The sequence below is a fragment of the Mugil cephalus genome, chromosome 16 (assembly GCF_022458985.1).
Source record: "Mugil cephalus isolate CIBA_MC_2020 chromosome 16, CIBA_Mcephalus_1.1, whole genome shotgun sequence".
Lineage (NCBI taxonomy): Eukaryota > Metazoa > Chordata > Actinopteri > Mugiliformes > Mugilidae > Mugil > Mugil cephalus.
In genome coordinates this window covers 7777540-7796538 of record NC_061785.1, presented here as the reverse complement: position 1 = coordinate 7796538, position 18999 = coordinate 7777540, and the positions used below count along the sequence as shown (strand labels likewise).

The 18999-nt window shown below is 43.7% G+C and overlaps 1 protein-coding gene across 7 annotated transcripts in view; it reads right to left on the bottom strand.

Annotated features, from left to right (window-relative positions):
* dock1 (dedicator of cytokinesis 1) overlaps positions 1-18999 on the bottom strand; it is a 194847-nt gene that overhangs the window by 103904 nt on the left and 71944 nt on the right. For 4 of the 7 annotated variants that reach the window (XM_047608341.1, XM_047608342.1, XM_047608345.1 and 1 more), the window contains 4 exons: positions 15329-15435; positions 8433-8560; positions 5498-5593; positions 4850-4885 (listed from right to left, as the gene is read on the bottom strand). In XM_047608341.1, coding sequence (XP_047464297.1) covers positions 4850-4885; positions 5498-5593; positions 8433-8560; positions 15329-15435 — 367 coding nt within the window. The remainder of the gene's footprint in view (positions 1-4849; positions 4886-5497; positions 5594-8432; positions 8561-15328; positions 15436-18999) is intronic. The other 3 variants (XM_047608343.1, XM_047608344.1, XM_047608347.1) reach the window with 1 other exon arrangement.

The window sequence follows — 18999 nt, the reverse complement described above, 5'->3', positions numbered from 1 at the left end:
CTGTAAAGTAAAAACTCATGTCCACACAGGGTTCGGAGACTATGTACAGCCAAAACAGTATATGAATTTACTATATTTAAGTATATGTCGTATAGCAGCGAATAGGGCTAATACACTTTTACGTGTGGGAAAGCAGCCAATATCTAAATAAAACAACAATGAAATAAAACAAACAAAGTTAGGAACCTCAACAGGAGCATAAAGCTGAAGTCACTCTAAAAGCCAAGAGCACTGCCCCAACTAACAGGAAATGTGCCAAAGTGGTTTCAAGGGCATAAATTTAACAACAAGAAAAAAAAAAAAAAAGCTAGCAAAATACTAGACATCACTGGCTCGAGCTTCACAAGTTCCAACATGCTGCATCCTGCTGGTTACATGTAATTCACACCTTTACTCTTGTACATGACAGGTTGGTTTCTTTCAGTAGATATACTGTAGCACCGAGAGAGAACTAGATGTTTATCTGTACCTTAAAGAAGTGCAATTGATTTATTATGTGCAATACTGTGTCTTTTATACTGTTTTTAAAAAAAGAAAAAGGAATAAAGTTTAATATGCAAAAAATATGAAAAATAAAAACAGACATCTTCAGAGCTCTCCAGATTTGACGTAGAGTTTTGTTTGCGGAGCCACGAGGAGCCTGGCAGTGAAAGGACTGGCTCGCCCATTTTGTTCTCACTTACCTTTAGGAGCACGCGGCTCTTAGCAAGCGATTTATTTCCTATTTGCCCACGCCTGTCGGGTATGTGATTCTGAATATTCTAAATGGCTGTTTTTTGTTTTTTCATTTGCCATGAGCATTGGAGAAAACGATTCACCTCTACTATTCTGGCAAATGAAATCTCAGAGATGGAGCTCACATCAATGGCAAACTCATGGCTAAATATGACAAGGGTGAGAGAGGAAATATGCCATGTGATATAGTTTTGCGTGGCAATCAACACTTATGTGGTGAAAAGCAAGGCAGCAGGTCTGAAATCACACAAAAAAACAGGTTGCATCTCTACGATGTAGCAGGGCGGCGAAACAGGAGAGCAGAACACAACCACACAAAATCAACATTTTGGATTCAAAGCCCTCGCTCACACTAGCTGTGTCCTTGGCCTCACTTCCTCCCTTCAGCACAATATCCTAACTTCCCGAGCCCACGTGTGCACCTGCCTGATGTTGGTGGTATGAGGTAAACTAGGGACAGAGCTCTGATCAAATGCCCCAGAGAGGCAGAGTCACCCTCGCACAGACGCATGGAGCAAAGCAACTAGAGGGCAACGCTACCCTTCTTACTTCAATCATAGCAGGGTCATCTCTACTTTACGTCTCTGGAGTGGATGTTTACTGCACAGCACAAGTAGGGTACAAACGAGACATGCGGCGCAGCTTTAACATCCTGTGTTCTACCCCACTTTAAATGTAATCCTCTGTGGTTTGAAGGCATCGGCGTGTCCCGGAGGCTTCCGCACAGCGCTGACAGTGGCCACGCGTCAGACGTGCGAGCCGGTAAAACCCGAAGGGATGCGCAGTTTTCAGAGTTTCAGCCCAGGTGAAGAGAGGCGAGGGCACAGCGAGTGACGAGAGCATGTTTGAGGCATTATGATGCAGTGCCATATCTCACTATGCTTCTTTTCTGTAAGAGCTCTGCAGCAGTCTGGCCAGCAAGACAGAGATGGAAAGCGAGGGGGGGGGGAGAAGACGGAAAGAAAGACGCTGAGAGAAATGCTTAAATTGAAGCGGCCATACGCGCAGACGGAGGTAAAGAGAATGAGTGATTCTGAGCTACCCTTGCGACGTATTGTATGCGGTCAGCGAGTGCATGCAGCAAAAGAAAAGCTCCGGCCCCTATAGTTGGTCAGCCCCATACTGTCAATCAATAACGCAGAGTCCTTCCCCTGCAGCTCTTCACTACATTCCCTCTGCACACTGCAGGAAAATCATTAGTATAACTGTGGAGCGCTGCAGCCAAATAACACCACAACCTGCGTTCGGTTAGTCCTCTAAAGTTGGACTTCTAGAGTTCAAAACAAGTTCAGCGGGTTAGTTTTCATTAACGTTACACACTCCTAGCAGTGTTTCGCATTACTGGTCTTTCAGGGACGCGATGAAATAAATTTCGACGTTTAGGTGTTTGTCCGCACTGGCTCATATAACAAAAAGGTTGTAGACACAGGTTTTCTTGGACCATTTTTTCCCTATTTGCCGCCATCCACGTGGATCTGCTCCGCCGCAAGCTCAAACCAGAGGAAATGTAATTCAAGGGCACAAAGGCAGAACTTTTTAAATTCAGCAGCCAACAGTCCCAACGTTACCGCCGAAGTGAATGAATTCAAAAAGGGCTCATTTCAACCTGCGCCGGGGCGGAGCACGAAGACGTGACGTGCCGGGCGCCGCCCACTGATGCAAACGTGTGACGGCGCTGTGTCTGAGCCCCTAACGGGGCGTAGCACTGCAACAAAACCGAAGTCGTCACTGTGGTCACTCTCATCAACATTCTGCGTCCACCACCACCACCACAGTCGGGAGAGAGGAGAAAGGAGAGGGAGAGGGAGCAGGGCCGTTAATGCATAAATCTAAATGTAAGAGGCTGCCACTCACGAGAACAAGGTCGGTGGTTGGCTGCGCCGTGTGCCTGCAGAGAAGGCGCAGCAGCGCCCGGAGGCAGCAACAGCAGCCCCCCCTGATTAGAAACCTACCACACTTCCAGCACCGCTAACCGGATCTCACAGCTGTTAAGATTTCAAACCGACCTTATTGATGACTAAATAATGATCTGAGGATCCACTTCAAACGCAGCCTCTCCCCCGAATAGTATATAATGCAAAGTGTTTGAGTAAAAGAGCCGTAGCCTTTGAAGCGACCTCCAACTCCCGCCGCGTAACAGAAGACGCCGCCACCGCACGCGGACGCAAAATAATATTCGGCTGCTTAGAAATGTCACGGTAGTCAAGTAGAGCGGCCGGCTAGCTGCACGGGGAGCGGCCGAGGAAAGGGGAAGGAGTCAACGGCGAGCCGTGCACCGGAGAGCGGAGTGAGGCGGAGGGCGAGCGCGACGCATGTATACAAAGTAGGATGCTCCGGTGAAGGCTTCAGGAGGTCACCGGCTGAGTAGGTTCATTAACTAGAGAGGAGGCGAGTCTTCTTCTGCAGCCACAGCTGGAAGCGGAAGACCATTTCAAGTACGCCACAGGAGGACGCCCAAATGGCTGCACTTAGGATAATATACAGAGGTGACCTGAGTCTGCTGCCTTATCTTGATGGCCTTTTAGCTGAAGTGGTAGGCGAGGTCCATTTTTGTTAGCCTAATAGCATAATCACCATTTTTTTTTTTTTTTTGACTTTCTGTTACAATATCAATAAAAAATACCAATGTGCTTGATAAAAAATATGTTTTTTCTTGTTTTTTTTGTTTTTTTCAAAAACCATTCAAATATGACTTAGGCTATTATGCTATTAGGCTAACGACATCCGAAATACGTGATCAAAAGAAGCCTGCTGCGCGGAAAATTGGCAGGAGCAGAGTGTAAGCTGTAAGGGCAGCGCAACCAGCCACTAACAACACAGCCATTGTGGTACGATCTCTTCTCCAAATCCACTTTCCGAGGTTTTTGACCGTGAGCCAGGCGGCGCGACGCGGAGTCTGTATCTCTGGCATAACAATGAGTGGACTGGAGGGCTTCAGAGGGAGAGCAAGTGGGAGTCCCGGACCCCCTACAGGCGGCTGGCTGGGGGAGCGCGGGCGGCAGGGCGGCCTCGGTTCAACTCAAAGCTTCATTACGTTCACATTATTCAGTCTGATGCCCGCTTGTTGTTGTGACAACATCTAAGAGATTAGTTTGGTACATCGCTGGAATATCTTTAAGCCGACAGAGGAGGTAAAGACAGGAAAAGGCTGCAGAATGTCTTCGCTGCAACTTATAAAGGGAAGAAGAAGTGCAAAAGAAAGAGGAGGCCGCAGCAGTGAAGTGGATTTATTACAGCGCTATGACATAACACAGACTTTTTTTTTTCTTTTTTCTTTTTTTATTAAATCACTCTTTGCTGGTGTGGCTCAGTTACTGCTAATAAAAGCTTCCATTTAAACAGGTGACACCGTTTCCTGCTGCTCCCCAGACGGAGAGGCTGCCGTGATTGCGCGCACGCATCTCAAATAAGTCGAGACAGGGGGAGAGGGGATGTAACGCCAGCCATTACCAGAATCGGTATCAGCAAGCACCATATGTCCCCGCATTTCCCCGCGCACGTTTCAGACGTCTCGCCACTTTGGTAAATTTAAACGAGCTATAAAAGCACCTCTGAGAGCGCTCGGAGGAACCCGCTACATGTGTAACAAAAAAAAAAAAAAATGACACGTGTTTACTACCCGAGGTCTCGCTTTCAAAGTCGGCAGCGCAAAAGCGGGCGCCGGCGAAGACGAGCATCAACGGGAAGCGCGGCGAAGACGAGTCAGAGGACACAGGGGTTGATTCACGGCTCGAAAAAGTAAAGGTGACATCCGCTTTACTTTTGGGACTCATGAAAATGGATGAAGGCTTTGCCATGCACGTCAGGCATGTGTGTAAGATGACTGATAAGTGCATTAATTGCTACCGAGCTCTAGCTGAGAGAGCGTAGTGAGAAGGGTGCCAATGGCAATGGCAATGGCGGGGGGGGTAATACGGCGATTATAGAACAGCACAGCGCATCAGAAATGTGCAAACATCGCACACACACAAAAAAAAATAAGGGAATCATGAAACAACATATGCGACACACACACACACGTACGCTAACGACTGGCTGGAGAGAGATATGAGCACATCAAAGCCTCTTTTAGACTGACTGTTGCGTGAAAGCGTTCTGCCAAGGTAGACTGTACCTTTAACGACAGTGTGGGATTGGAACTGCAGCAGGTCTGTGGGAGGAAATCAGGTACACAGATGTCTATATTTGAGTGTTTATGTGCGCATACAAGTATTTATTTGCATAGAAATATGAAAACAAATACACAGATATAGAGCTGTGGCTACACTAAGAAATGCAGCTAATCGGCGGTGGAAGACGCATCCAGATGCTTCAAAGTAAAATTGGCAAAACAGCAACGTAGAAATGTGCAAAATGTTGTTAAATTATTAGGTACTGGTTTAGTCTCTATATTGTTAATACTGAAGCGTCATGGATCAAATACCGGGACAGCAGCTAAATCTCTGAAGGTGTCACATGATTGATGGGACAAGAAAGATGTTCTTCTGAAAAATGATTCAGAGTGAGGGGGGATCACTATTTGTAATGTTACCCTGAGACATTGGGAACCATTGCTTTTAAGTGTGTTATATATTTGAAATATTACACCTGCGAAATCGTTAAAGCAAATGTAGTGGAATAGAAAGTACGCGGCTTCCCTCCGAAATGGAGTGGAGCGGAAGCACGAATTCTAATGAAATCGAAAATGCTCAAAGTTAAGCACCTCAAAAAGGGTACGAGGGGAAATGGCTGCAAATGGTTGCGGCGAATCAGGCGAACTTACGATGTGAGGGGAATCGCGGCCCATGGAAATGACCGTCCGGTTGACGGTCCTCAGCAGCTTCTCCATGATGATCTGAACATGCCACTGGGTGGGACCCTGCAAAAAAGTGTACAGATTCAGACATCAGCACCCAGACAGGAAAAGAAAATCGTGACATGATAGTTCTTCAAAAGGAGCTAAAAACTCCGCTTTACGGTATTTGCAGACTTGTGATGACTTTCTGCTTTTCAGTACAAATATACACATTTGGCAGAGGAAACGTTATTTCCATCAGTCATGTAGCACATAAGGTTGCATTTAAAGCCTTTAAAGACAGAGGGAGGCAACGAATGAGACCACTTTTCATTCAAAAACGTGCTCCATCTACAGCTTATATTCACTGTGGGTGAATCAGGTGTTGGTGAAAGAGAAATGAGAAATCACTAAAGGACAAGACCCAAAAATAGATTCAAACCATGACACTGCTTAAACCGCTTAGAGGTTATTTCTTCCTTTCTTTCAAACCACACGCAGCGATTGATCGGAAATCAACCGCTTCCTACTTGACTTTGACCAAATTTCCCCCCCAAACACGTTGCGAGGAACGTTCGCTGGCCCTGAGCGCCAGCGGGGCGTTCGTCACAAATGAGGCGGTTTCCTCGGCGTTCCATTAGTAGTCTGTGCGAGCGCGGGGGCTGTTTCTTACGGTGCGTCGGACCCGTCTGTGGGGGAATTTTCCATGCAGACTGAGTTCTGCAGTGTCAAACTAAACTTTCAATAATTTACACGGCCCCTCTCGTGGTGAGATCATCAGGAGGAGTGCGCCCAACAACACGACATCATCAGGTATCCACACACACACACACACACACACACACACACACACACACACACACACACACACACACACACACACACACACACAATCACCGAGGAGCACAGGGGAGAATAAATTATCCGAGTAGGAAGTTTCAGATATTGCCTTCCTAAGCAGCGAGTGTGACGCACAACCTAAAATCGACATGATTTACGAGACTGTTTTAAAGACAAAAGTACAGGCCTGTGTTAACAGCCTATTCAAATGCACGCCATGAAGAGCGGTGATTTCTTATGAGTGACATGTAAAATTAAATCTTTATTTCCAGCGAGATGAGGTGGAATTCAGATAGACAGAAATGAACTCGGGGGTTGTCTTTCCGGATACGGTTCCCTGCTTATGTGTGAAGGCTCATTTAAAGTACTGCCGGCGTATCTTGCGTACGTAGCCATTCGTACTTGTACGCTCATCAGACACTAGTGGGCGCTGTGTCTTTTCGCCCGTCGGGTTAAGTTTTGTTTCTACTTCCTGCTTCACTTTTAATAATGAAAACTAAAACGTTTTACGAAATTTCGCTGAAGACGGGTCCTGCAAATGTTTGTATCTCCGAATCTTTTCAGTCAGCTTTACCTCGATGTGTTGCATCTTTATTGATCCAAAACAATCACTGTGAAAATTGCGGAGATAGAGAAGCAGCCTGAAATAGTAAAGTTTAAATACGCTACTACCAAGCGAACCAATCACAGCTCTTCTGGTCTACGTTGGTGAGGCGAGTAGTTATATTTCTGGGGAGCTACGGCGTTAGAGGGTCTGCATATCTGTATCTCCGAACCTTCAGTTGCCATTGTTGAAAGTGAAGCAGGAAGTAGAAACAAAAATTAACCCGACTGCCAAAATTGGCTCACACTGGCGTGGCCTATGTGCAGAGGTCCCACAGTACCGTAAGTCTGTGGAAGCTTTGGTTGTGTCGATGTTCGGGACAGATGTGAAAGAGGGAGCAAGACCCAGAGAGGCCGCTACAGTTTGAGAGACAGTGAGTGTAAAATCAAGAGCAAGCCGGAGAGGTGGATAATCCCTAGCAGAGTGGAGTGTGGGAGGTCGGGCAGTGGTGATCAATGACGAGAGTCTGAGAGGGCCTGAGGGAGGACATCAGGAGTCTGGGCATGGAAGAGGATGAAACACACTCGTAAAGCAGCTGAGTGTTTGGAAGTGTGTTCAGGAGTGTGTGATAGCATTTGTGTATGTGAGGCCTGAGGCTGATGTACATAGGATGGAGACTCGGAAAAATTCACATTTTTTTCTTTTTTTAATTATGGAAAAAATCGGCAGAGGACTGACGACTATTTTAAGAGTCAAATTAAACGCTTTAGTCTGAAAATATGGAGCTTTTCCTTTCTTGATATACGTGCAAACTGAATATTTTATTGGACTATTGATGACAAAAGTAGTATGATTTCAAGAATGTGAGCTACGAATATTTGATGGCTGTTTTTGTACAACTTCATCAACTAAATACGTACCCAAGATAATAAAAACGGAATAATTCAAAAGTTGGTGAAGGTTCTAGGTCATGGAGGTCATGGTATATCCAAAAATGGTATATCCAAGTGAACTTGGAGAGTTTCTTGAAGACGTTCATAACTTCTTCAGTTCCAAAGTGTCCGGTGTGACTAGTGTCCATTACCAACCAGATAAGTTTTTGGGCAACACAGATGTCTATTTTTAAACCTCTATTCCCCCTTTCTTGAAGAGACTTGCCCTTATTTAATGTTCTTGGATAATACAAAAGTTAATCAGTTTTGACTGGCTACCATTAGCCATTATTTGGACCACATGGCTATAAAGTACACTTCCACGCTGGTGAAGATAGCTTTTAGCAACCGTGAGCAATAAATAACTGAGCACAGCCAACTTTATAAGTTAGTAAATTAACACTGCTCTAAAAAGGGACCCTTTAAGGCATTATAGGGCAGTAAAACAAATTGAGAACGGCACACTGACGATTGATAGCTATTCGGCGAAGTAACAACAGTGGCGACGTGCTTCCTCTTTATGGAGGTACGCCTGGATTCCCTTCTGAAGCCATGGTTTATCCCAGAAGGAAATTAACGCACATAAAGCTGGAGTTGTGTCACTCACCACATCCTTCCGGTAGAGCACCTCCAGGATGTCGCTAAGCAGCTGGCAGCAAGCCTTCGGCTCCTCCCGCTTCTCCAGGTGGAACTTCAGCTGGTCCGTCATCAGCGGCAGGAGGATCTCACGGCAGTCTGCAGGGACGCCGACAAACACACACACGTTCACAACGGCGCTCCACACGGGAAGCAGATGATGGATCGCACAAAGCGGCGCAGCATATGGCTTCCACGCAGATTGCACGCCACTTATTAATGACTTTCTCGGAAGGTTAAATTAGAACAATGTACACTGTGAATTTGTTTATTATTAATTTAAACAGTGCAACAGCCACGGCTGTCGAGAAACAAAAGCCAATAAGAGAGAGAGAGTCGCAAAGCTCTCCTGAAATATCAGGGAAGGAAAAAATAATAAAACGGAACCACCCACTGGCCTGAAACCTCTGATAATACATCCCCTCAGCTATTAGCCTCAGCATGACAGATCTGACGACACTGGCCAAACCGATCCCTCTCCAATCAAGTCTAATGCCGCCCTTAATCAAGGCACACAATCTCCTACTGTTGGGGAAGAAAACAGCTTTGCCTGTATCCTCTGCATCATTTTTAAAGATAAAGTTTATCATAACAAAGGCTTAGTGAATGGATATTACAAATCGCGTACCTCCTGCCCACACGCAGTACAGAGTAATAATTGTAGTAATTTTAATTCTACAACAACATTCAATCAGCCGGTTCGCAGATGCTAGAGAATTTGGTTGGACACAGAGGACAGCAATGATAAGCCGTTTTGTTTTCCTCCATAAAGGGGGTTATATGTAAAGACCAGGGACAATACTAGAGTCATTTTGGTTAGAAGGTGACGTATGAACAAGGTTAAGTGGCAATTTAGGAAATTAGTGGAGTGAAAAGTAAGCAACAAGTGTAAGGCTGCGAGAGTTCAACTAAAATTATTCGAATTAGAGTTTTCAAGAGAACTGTTTACATGGACAAATAAAGAGTAGAACAGAACTTGTGTTTACGGCCCAGATTATCAATCACAGCATGTGCAAAGTGGTTCACCTCTCTGTGGAGCTTCGAATCTTCAGGGAATATAACACCTTTGATGTGACCCATGTTTTCAGAGGGACTGCTCACATCAATTCTGGCTTTGTTCATCTTTTCAGACACTTGTGATTAACAAGTTTTTTTTTTTATTAGATTAGATTATTACTACACCGGAACCTGAGTGGACAGTGACGAATCAATCACATGGCTTGAAGTAAATAACACTGACCACCTTGTGACAATTCAATGTTCTACTGGGAAACTTCTGGACCTGGTATTCATTCATGTGGGTCTTACTTGGACATGTACCACCCACCTAGACCAGACCAGGCATCCTCAACCCAAAGCAATGACACTCCTTGATGGCAGTAGCCATCCTCAGCAGGATGCAGCCACAAAAAAAATGGTTTTGAAACAGCTACAAAAAAACATGAAAACAGCACAAGGTGTTGACCTGGCCTCCAAATTCACTAGATCCCAAACTGATCAAGTATCTGTGGGATGATCTACAGAGGCCCCTCTCCTCAACCCACAGGAGAGGCCAAATACTGATAATAATGTCCTCTTAAGAGATAAGAACAAGAACAATGGAGCAGTAGAACAAAGTACCATAAGGGAAATCCTCACCACAATTGAGGCGCAGTATGAACAAAAGCACTACAGCAAGCTTTACAATGACAAGGTGGAGAGGCTGCTGCTCTACAAATCGACAGGTTTTAATTCAAAATCAATACAAGCTTTTTACTTCGCAGATAATGTTGCGGCTTTAAAACGGCATTGATCTCAGCCGAATAAAATTCTTACCAATTCCACACCGTGCTCAAGGCCACGTGATAAACAGCACGAAAGCAGCGCAACAAATGGCATGAACCACGGTGACCTCCTAATAAACAATACCCTGAGGTATTAAACGTGAACCCAATCATTGTTTTACATTCTCTGACCCCTCGCTAAAGGAAATGCATGCCGAATAGAGCAGTATAGAGCGATTCTTTGGGAATGGACTATGAAAAAGGAGGTCATACTTTCACCCCAAAACACAGAATGAAAAACACAGAACCACAGCTCTGACTGAAGCGACTACGTCCTTGAGTGCAGAAGCTGTTCCAATTTCAGTGTCGCACAGAGACAATGACAAGGCTCTTTAGTAAAAGGGTAATGAATGCATTTTGCTGTAATTGTAAATGTAACAAATAAAGACTCCTGGAGATGTCCCAGGTGCTGATTAGTGCATTAGTTACATCATTAGCATGAGAAGTACCCAGGACATCCAACAAAGGTGCTGGATGTGGTATACGCAGTATAATTACGGGGGAGTTATAAGAGGCATCAAGAACATGCAGCAGATGTTTGTAAAGAGTTCGGAAGACAAGAGCTAAACTTGGAGACTAGTTAAATATCACATCGCCGGTGCAAGCCATTTACACTTGTGTGCTCGTCAGTCTTTTTTTGCCAGTTGGTAGGGATGAATATTGTTAAGGTTTTATCCAATACCGGTGCCAAAAAGGTACTTTTCAGACAGTGTCGGTGCTTGAAACGTGCATAAACTGATGTTTAAAGAAGACCAAGAAGGTTCATCCCCCTAAGGACTACGATGGTCCACAGCAGATAATATGTCCAGCTTCAGCAATCACATCCTTTCAGGTATGCTGAATGAAAAGGTGCTGGAAAGCTTTAAAAGCTCAACAACAGTACTGGAATGTATCCCTGCCCATTAAATGTTGGTATTTCTAAGTCTGACTACTGACCATGACACTCCACACAATGCTGCCTCTACACAGACATTCAATTTTTAAATGTGCCGAGTCTTTGTCATTTTGCCGAGGCAGCACTTTGACTTCGGATCATGCACAAAACAGAAAAAGCTAATTATTCACATAAAGCTTTCAGTTGTACATACCTGAAAAGAAATCCTATAGTTGCTAAGAGTTTGTCACACGTTGGCTAGCCCTAACACACAGTGACAACCATGTCTGCAATGAAATATCTTTTGGTGTTGTGGATCAGCGCAGCGAGCTATCTTCCTGACACAGCTTAAAGGGGAATTGTGCTTTCATTTATCTGTGTGTGTGTGTGTGTGTGTGTGTGTGTGTGTGCTTCCTAATCTTCCAACGGTTTTACACAAAAGCAAATCTCCTATCTGAGGGCGTCGAACATTGTGTGGAGTATTTAATACCTTGTTTTTACAGGGCTACAATCCCCTTTCTCTTTGCGCCTCCTCACCAAATTTAAAATGAACGCAGGCGGCGAAGACAGACAGGCAGCTAAACGGACGCGTGAGCAGATGTATGCGCACTGCTGCATTCGTAGCAGGGCGGGAGCATGGCAAGCAGACTGGAACTATCAAGCAAGGCCATGAGCGCTCGCCTCAAACTTCCTGGGCAAACAGTTTGCGGATGCTACAGCTGCTTTTCCCACTTTAACACAGACCAAGAGAACAGGTGACTATTTGTTGTCCAATGAGCCCATTTGCGAGTGATTTAGGGACCCGTCTTGCAGCCTCCTTTTACCTCAACAACACTGATGGTAGCAAATGTTCCTCCAAAACATTACATTTTAAAAAATATATATATATATTTGATTTGAATTTTAAACATGTACAATAAAACCACAGAGAAAGGAGATGCCGGTGTATTCGCTTAAGCTGTAATTTTGAGCAGAATTAAGCACGCTGGGGACTGAGATATACTAATTTAATTGCTGTGCAGCCTACAAGAAAGAGACCATTTACAACAGTGAGCACATTCAGAGCATATTTATGAGTATGTAGAAACTGTAGAAAGTTTGAGTACAAACATAGTTCCCTGTTGCAGCGCTTCCGTTTAGTGCAAGCATTCCTGTACGTTTCAGCTTGGCATTGACTTGCAGAAGAACCTTTCAGGGACCACCTCCAGATCAGGACAACAATGTGCCCAGTGAGTATAAGTATTTACTACAGCTGATTAGACCACCTTAAAAGCTCTCTAGCTAACTCACTTGCCCGTGGCAGCGGTTATCATCTTTAATTAAGCATTTCTAAGGTGCTTGGAACTGGTGGAAAAGACTAAATTTACTTGGCAATTAAGGCTTCCACAGTTTGAAAGCACGTGTGCACCTGAGAGACTACAGGAGAAACTCAAAGCATGTGTGCGTGGAGCCGCTGTGAGAATGGAGCAGTAGAATAATCCATGGCTACATAACAGAAATAACTCCTCCCGCTGACCAGCAGGCCATTCACAAGCATCGGGGAGGCTTCCCCATCCACAATTACACCAACAGATCAATAGTAATGACTAGAGGAGCACTGCCCTTCGATAGTTACTCACTAAACTGGCTAAACAACCAATCAGACAATTTTATATTTCTAAGATATGAAAATGAGTAGATGTGCAATATCAAGCGTTATTGAATGGGACAAATTCCTATATTACATTTGTATCCTGTGTATTCACACTGAACTGAACATCTGCGGATGATCCGGAGGCAGAGACCAGCGCTGAAAGTGGTCGCCCATTGTTGTCCACTTCCTTTACGTTATTCAGTTGCCCGAAGGCACAGCCCTGCCAGCAAAATGAAGACACTGTTCCTATTTGACTGGGATGGGAAATGCGCATCTCATTTATCCCCACAAGACATTATGAGAGTGTGTTTGTCTCTAAATCGGGACCTAACCTAGCATGGCCTCAAAGGGCCGGCGCCTCTGGCAAATATGCTCGGCCCTGGAACATGACTACGGCTCGGTCGTGTCTGCAAGATGCCACAGGCTAGACTGGCCGCAGAGGCTGGAGGTACATTTTAAGTTAACTACCTCTATGCCGTGCCTTTCCAATTTCATATTACTACAACATGGCAAAAATATACGCTATAGTACGGTGCCCAGGTACTGAATGTGCCATCTAGTGTCGAATGAATGTCGGATGTTTGTGCATTTTGTCAAAACAGTTCTTGTAACTCGCTGAGCAACTACAAACTGAAGCACTCGAGTTTTATTTTACATACGATAAAAACAATGTCACACAGGCACAACATTAAAACCAACTTCCTATTATTGTGTGGGTCTCCCTTGTGCCTCCAAAACAGTTGTGACTCATTGGACAATGGACATGGGCCTTCTGAGGGTGTCCTATGGTGTCTGGCAACAGAATGTAGTTAGTGTTGGTCTTCAGGTCCGATGGGTTGAGGGGAGGGGCCTCTGTGGGTCAGGCTTGTTCCAGTTCCTCCCACAGATACTTGATCAGTTTGGGATCTAGCGAATTTGGAGGCCAGGTCAACACCTTGTGCTGTTCTTCACATTTTTCTTTGTTTTGTTTTTTAGGTGTTCCTAAAGCATTTTTGTGTGTGCCCCTGTGCCATGAGGTGGAGTTTATATGGTCTGGTCTAGATGAGTGGTACATGTCTACGTAACATTCACACAAATACCAGGTCCAAAAGGAAAATTGGAACGCGACTCTTGGATACTCGATTCTGATTGGAGATTCGAGTTTATTCAACGATAATTATTTATCGACAGACCCCCGCTGCCCCTGGCAGAGAGATAGACACCGTTGCCACTGGCAACCAACAACACCCAAATTTAACTCACTTAATAACTAGGAAAATGGATTATTTTCAGAATGTAACATTTCATTTATTTTGAGAGGACAACACTGGATACATGGCTGAATAATAACACGTCCCCGGCAAAGAAGAAGAAAAGAAAACAAAAGAGCGCAGAAAAGGTAAGAGAGACGAAAATAAGGAGGAGGAGGAAGCTAATTTTACACCAATAAAATCTCCTCCTAAAATCATTATTTTGAGTCACATTATTGAATAATTTAGTTGTAAGCCGTGTTGATGAGAAACCACACTTTTTAATACAATAGTCTGCATATTTTCATGTAAACCTGCAGCGTTAAACATTTCTTGAGATGTGTGTACAAAAGTCATACATATTTTGGGGACTTTTGCACCTGTATTAGATAGGGACAACTGAAAAATGGCAGGAGTTAAACTCCTGCAATGAGGACCGTAATTTAACCACAAAAAAATCTGCGGCTTGTGAAAATGCTGACCGACTAGTAATTTAACCAGTCACAGTGGTTGGTGAACAAAAAAGTTAATGTCAAGCCCTGCTGATCAGCCTGCAGAGGATCAATAATGTCACGGCTTTGATGATCATCCACAAAAAAAAAGAGAAAAAAAAAAACACCAAAGTTTAGACAGCCAGCCTATGTAGTACCTTCCTACCTTCACTATGGTGGTGGAGCTCAAAGCATGTTTCTCACCCTAGCAGGTTTTCTCACCTACCATCAAAAGAAACTTTGGATTCGGTGCCTGTCCAAAGACCCCTTAGATCAAGCCATCTGCCATCGATTTGCGGCTAGCTCCCACCTGAGCCCCAACTACTCACTGAAGTTCTTTCGAGTGTCGGCAAAGTATAGACCCTAAGGTAGGGAGGTCTAAGATACGCAACAGATACATGATACATGACTAATGTAGTTTTTTTTATGGTTGTTCCAAATGTTGAAGGAACAATTCATAAGGTCTGAAAGTGCCTTACAACAGTGTTGTCAAGACCAAAGCAGGAAAATTAGAATATACATGATTTCATAAAGACAATTAGGGAATAAGAATAAGAAAACCTAATGGAAAGAAAAGGAGTCGCTGAGATGTAAAGAGCATGAAGACAGAAAGCCTCCAGTTCAGGTGATTTTAGACAAAATAAAAAGAAGGATTTTCAACTCACCAATTGCCTTTTTCATGGGCACACACGGGGCTGCACAGGGGCGGCAGGTGGTGTGTGTGATTGCTTGTATTACTGAACCATGAGTGAAGGTGCATGAACTGAAGATCTGTGAGTACAGTTTGTGCGTGTTTTTTTTTAGTGTGTGCTCTCACCGTGATGAGTGAAGAGATCGCTGTGGACTATGTCAATCAGACAGTCTAGCTTGTGTTTTACCAGACGACCCAGAGGGACCTTTAGGATGAACTCCGTGAACAGCTTGCTGTGGAGACAGGAGGAGGGACAATCAGGAAAAAAAAAAAAAAACGACAAAAGGTCAAACTGATCAGGTATTCTGGGCTGGTTGGCTGCTTCCAACCGTGAGGTATCAACCAAAACGCAATTGAAGACCTTGCACACAGGTACTTTTCAGGTCTTCTGGTGTAAAAGGTAGAGGATGTGACAATATATAGCCTGATGTAATGAAGAGTTGTCATCTGACCCGGAAGACTGACCTAGGACGGACTGCATCAGTGACAAAGATGGTTTAATAATTTACAGGGATAGGTTTAGTTTGGCGTTTCTGTGATAAAATACACTGTATCTTTTTGTATTTTTTGGCATTTTGAGGGTACTTGCACAAAAATATTTTAACTGCAGAGCTACTGACCCTGCAAAGTCATTTGCTAAAGAAATCTCAGCAGAGTCTCACTTCTTTGCTTTCATCGTAACACGAGGCTTCAGCAATCAGTATAATACCAATTAATCACACCCAAACAGGTCCCGAGAAGAGAATGCATCAATCTAAATGAGGGGAAACACCTGTGTGGGTGTGAACAACCTTCCCCTCTCGAGGCTTGTTCAGACCTTGCATTAAGATGCGACCTGAGAGATCCGATCACGTTAAAGAGAGGGCGGATTTAAATCCCATTTTAGAGATGTGTGTATGTAGTGTGAACGCAATGTGCCTATACTCTACAGGGGTGCTCCTGTATTTGAGGAGTATTGTCTTGCTTCTATTAAATGATCACCTGAAAAGGACAAAGCATAATAAATGATGTCTATTCATTAGTAAGAAGCGACTTTTAAAATATTCTGTCCTTGTAGCCGTTAACTGACTAATAAATAAATTATGAATAAATAAATTAATTGTTAAGTAAGAATTTACCAACAAAACTATTTAATATCAGTACACGAGAGGGATGCTGTGTTAATTATTGATGCGGCCATGTGGTCAGTGTGTGTGTCATTAAGCATTTCCTCATTCACGGATATCTATTTACCTTTATTACCAGAGATTAGGGTGCAAATGGAAACTTCCAGGGTTGGAGTTACAATTTGAATTTTCTGCACTTCTAATTAATGTCAGGGCAGACATCAATAAATAATGAAGTAACTTTGAAGCCGAAGTAATGACGCACACACATAAAACAGCACTGCCCCTCGGTTCTGGAGCAGCGGTAGAGATCCATTAGAGACATCAGCTGCTAGAATATTCTACTTCGCCCCTGATGATGTCGGGGTTTATTTGCATACAGAGTGTGAAGCTGAGATTGGATCTGTAGACGCATGTTAATGCCTGGTGTGAAGACACGTACCTAAAGTTGGTCAGTTGATCTTAAAGGGATATGCAACGGCATGTGAAATTTAGTCCATGCATTGTCCTAATGCGGCAGAGCAGCTGTTAGTTTTAGCTTAGCATAGGCGCTGTAATGTAGTGTCGCCAATTAGCCAGTCGTTCGTAAAAGTGATAAATAAACTCATGGGTTTTCCTTATTACTGCTTGTGACCTGTACATTCACATCAATTACAAAGAGATTGCAGCAAAGACACAAGGCAGCACCTGAAAACCAATAACATTGGCGTGACTGGTTTTCAGGTGCTGCGTTGTGTGTCTTTGCTCCTGGCAGCGGTGCTTTGCCGGTGATTTACCGGAATACAGTCCCAACTCTATATCTGCCCTAGGCTATCCCTTCGTGTTAATTGCACTGACATCTGTAGTCAATGTGAATGTAAAAGTCACAAGAAGCAATTAGGAAAATTCTCGAGTTTAATTATCACTTTTTCCGAACCAATTTAAAAACACTTTTTCTCACTTATCCAACTCTGGGCAATATGGTGAGTGACTAATTTTCACATAGTGGTGGCGTATCCCTGCAATGCAAGGTCTGAATAGGCCCTTGGTTTGTGGCTGCTAAGCACAGCCGTTGCTCTGAATGATTTTAAGTTCACATTCAAACATTTAAACATTTTTTACATTGGTAAATGATGGTTCTCTGTAAGCGAAGCAACACATACTTTTAAAAAGATTTCCACATTCAACAGTTCCCGACCTAAAAGGTAAATCCCCATTTATGCGCGCACATAAAAGCTGACAGTTTCCTCCACAATGAAGAGGCTGCATGCTCATTATGCTGGCAAGCTGAGGCTCAAGAAAGCAGAGAAAGGATTGTGGCAGGGGATGAAACAGCCCTACCGCCCATGAGGCTTCAATTTAGTCTCCTCCAGCATGGCCGGGTTTGAGCGAACAACAGGAACAGCTGATGCCACCTTTGCTCAGGCGGGATAAAGAACCGTTCCTGTGATTTATGGTTAGCTGAATGGTTCATAAGGAGCACTGCTTTTTCAAGAGCTTTCTTTTTTTTCCCCTTTATAACCACAGAAAGGATGTGCAATTTATAATCTCATTGTTGGTAGATGGAAATTTGGTCTTGGAGCTTAATGGTAAATTAATCAAACCTCACAATTGTGATAGTTTCTGGATAATACTGTAGTCCAACATACAGCTGGATAGCAGAGGATTCCTTTGTCCATATACAACCAGGACACGGTATAGGGAGGTTATTGGTCAAAATTTCGTGTGTGCATCTCATCAAAATTAAGAATACACCAACATTTTCAATTTGACTGAAACCAAAGAAGCATTGTCACATAGCGAGAAGGACATATGCTCTAAATGGTGAATTAAATTGAGAAGGAAGGCAAAAAATAAATAAATAAATAAGTGCAGGAAGCTGTGAATAAGGCACATGGCAAGAAGAACGGAAATGACTGACTGAAGACTCCACTTCACTGTGGCTGGAATAATGGTGGAGCAGTAAAAGTGGGGGCCAGGAACCCTCAAATTCCTGCATGGCCTGGAGTCTGTTGTGGAAATGGCAGGTGCTGGGCAAATGGAAGGGGGCTTAAGAACGCTTTATTTGACCTAACTCCCAGCTTTTGACAGAAGCAAGTTAGAGGGAGAGTGGTTTAGTTCTTTTTATTGGAAGTTATAAGATCCAGCCTGGTCAGAGGCAACACATCGATTTTCTCAATCTGTTGCTATTGACATAAATGTGTCGCCTTCCAAGCAAACGCAGGAAAGAGGTTTTTGGTACCATGATTTATTTTCTGAGAAAATTGTCATAAATAAACCTTTAATTGGCACGTGACACTTTAATCATTCATCCTTAAAAGTGAGGCTATACCAGTTTACAGTCTTGAGTTTACAGCATTGAGTGAAATAGATGCATGAGTTGAGCTTTCCAAGGCAACTTTCTGAGTTTCCAAGGCAACCTGAAGATGTTTAAGCATGTAAAGATAGCAAATGTTGAATGAATTGCTGAATGAAAGACGCCCAAGGTGAGGACCGGCAGACAAAAAAATCCCCCCCCCAACAAGTAGCTTGTCTTAACACACTCTTGAAATTTGAATTCAAGCAGAAGCTTCAAAAAATAAAAACAGCTCAGATATATCCCTCACTAAATAACCTTTCCTTTAAATGTGAATATTTCACTTATTTGCATTAACATTGCTCATGACACACAATGACTTTACAGAGAGCCACATGATCTGTTATTGTGATAAG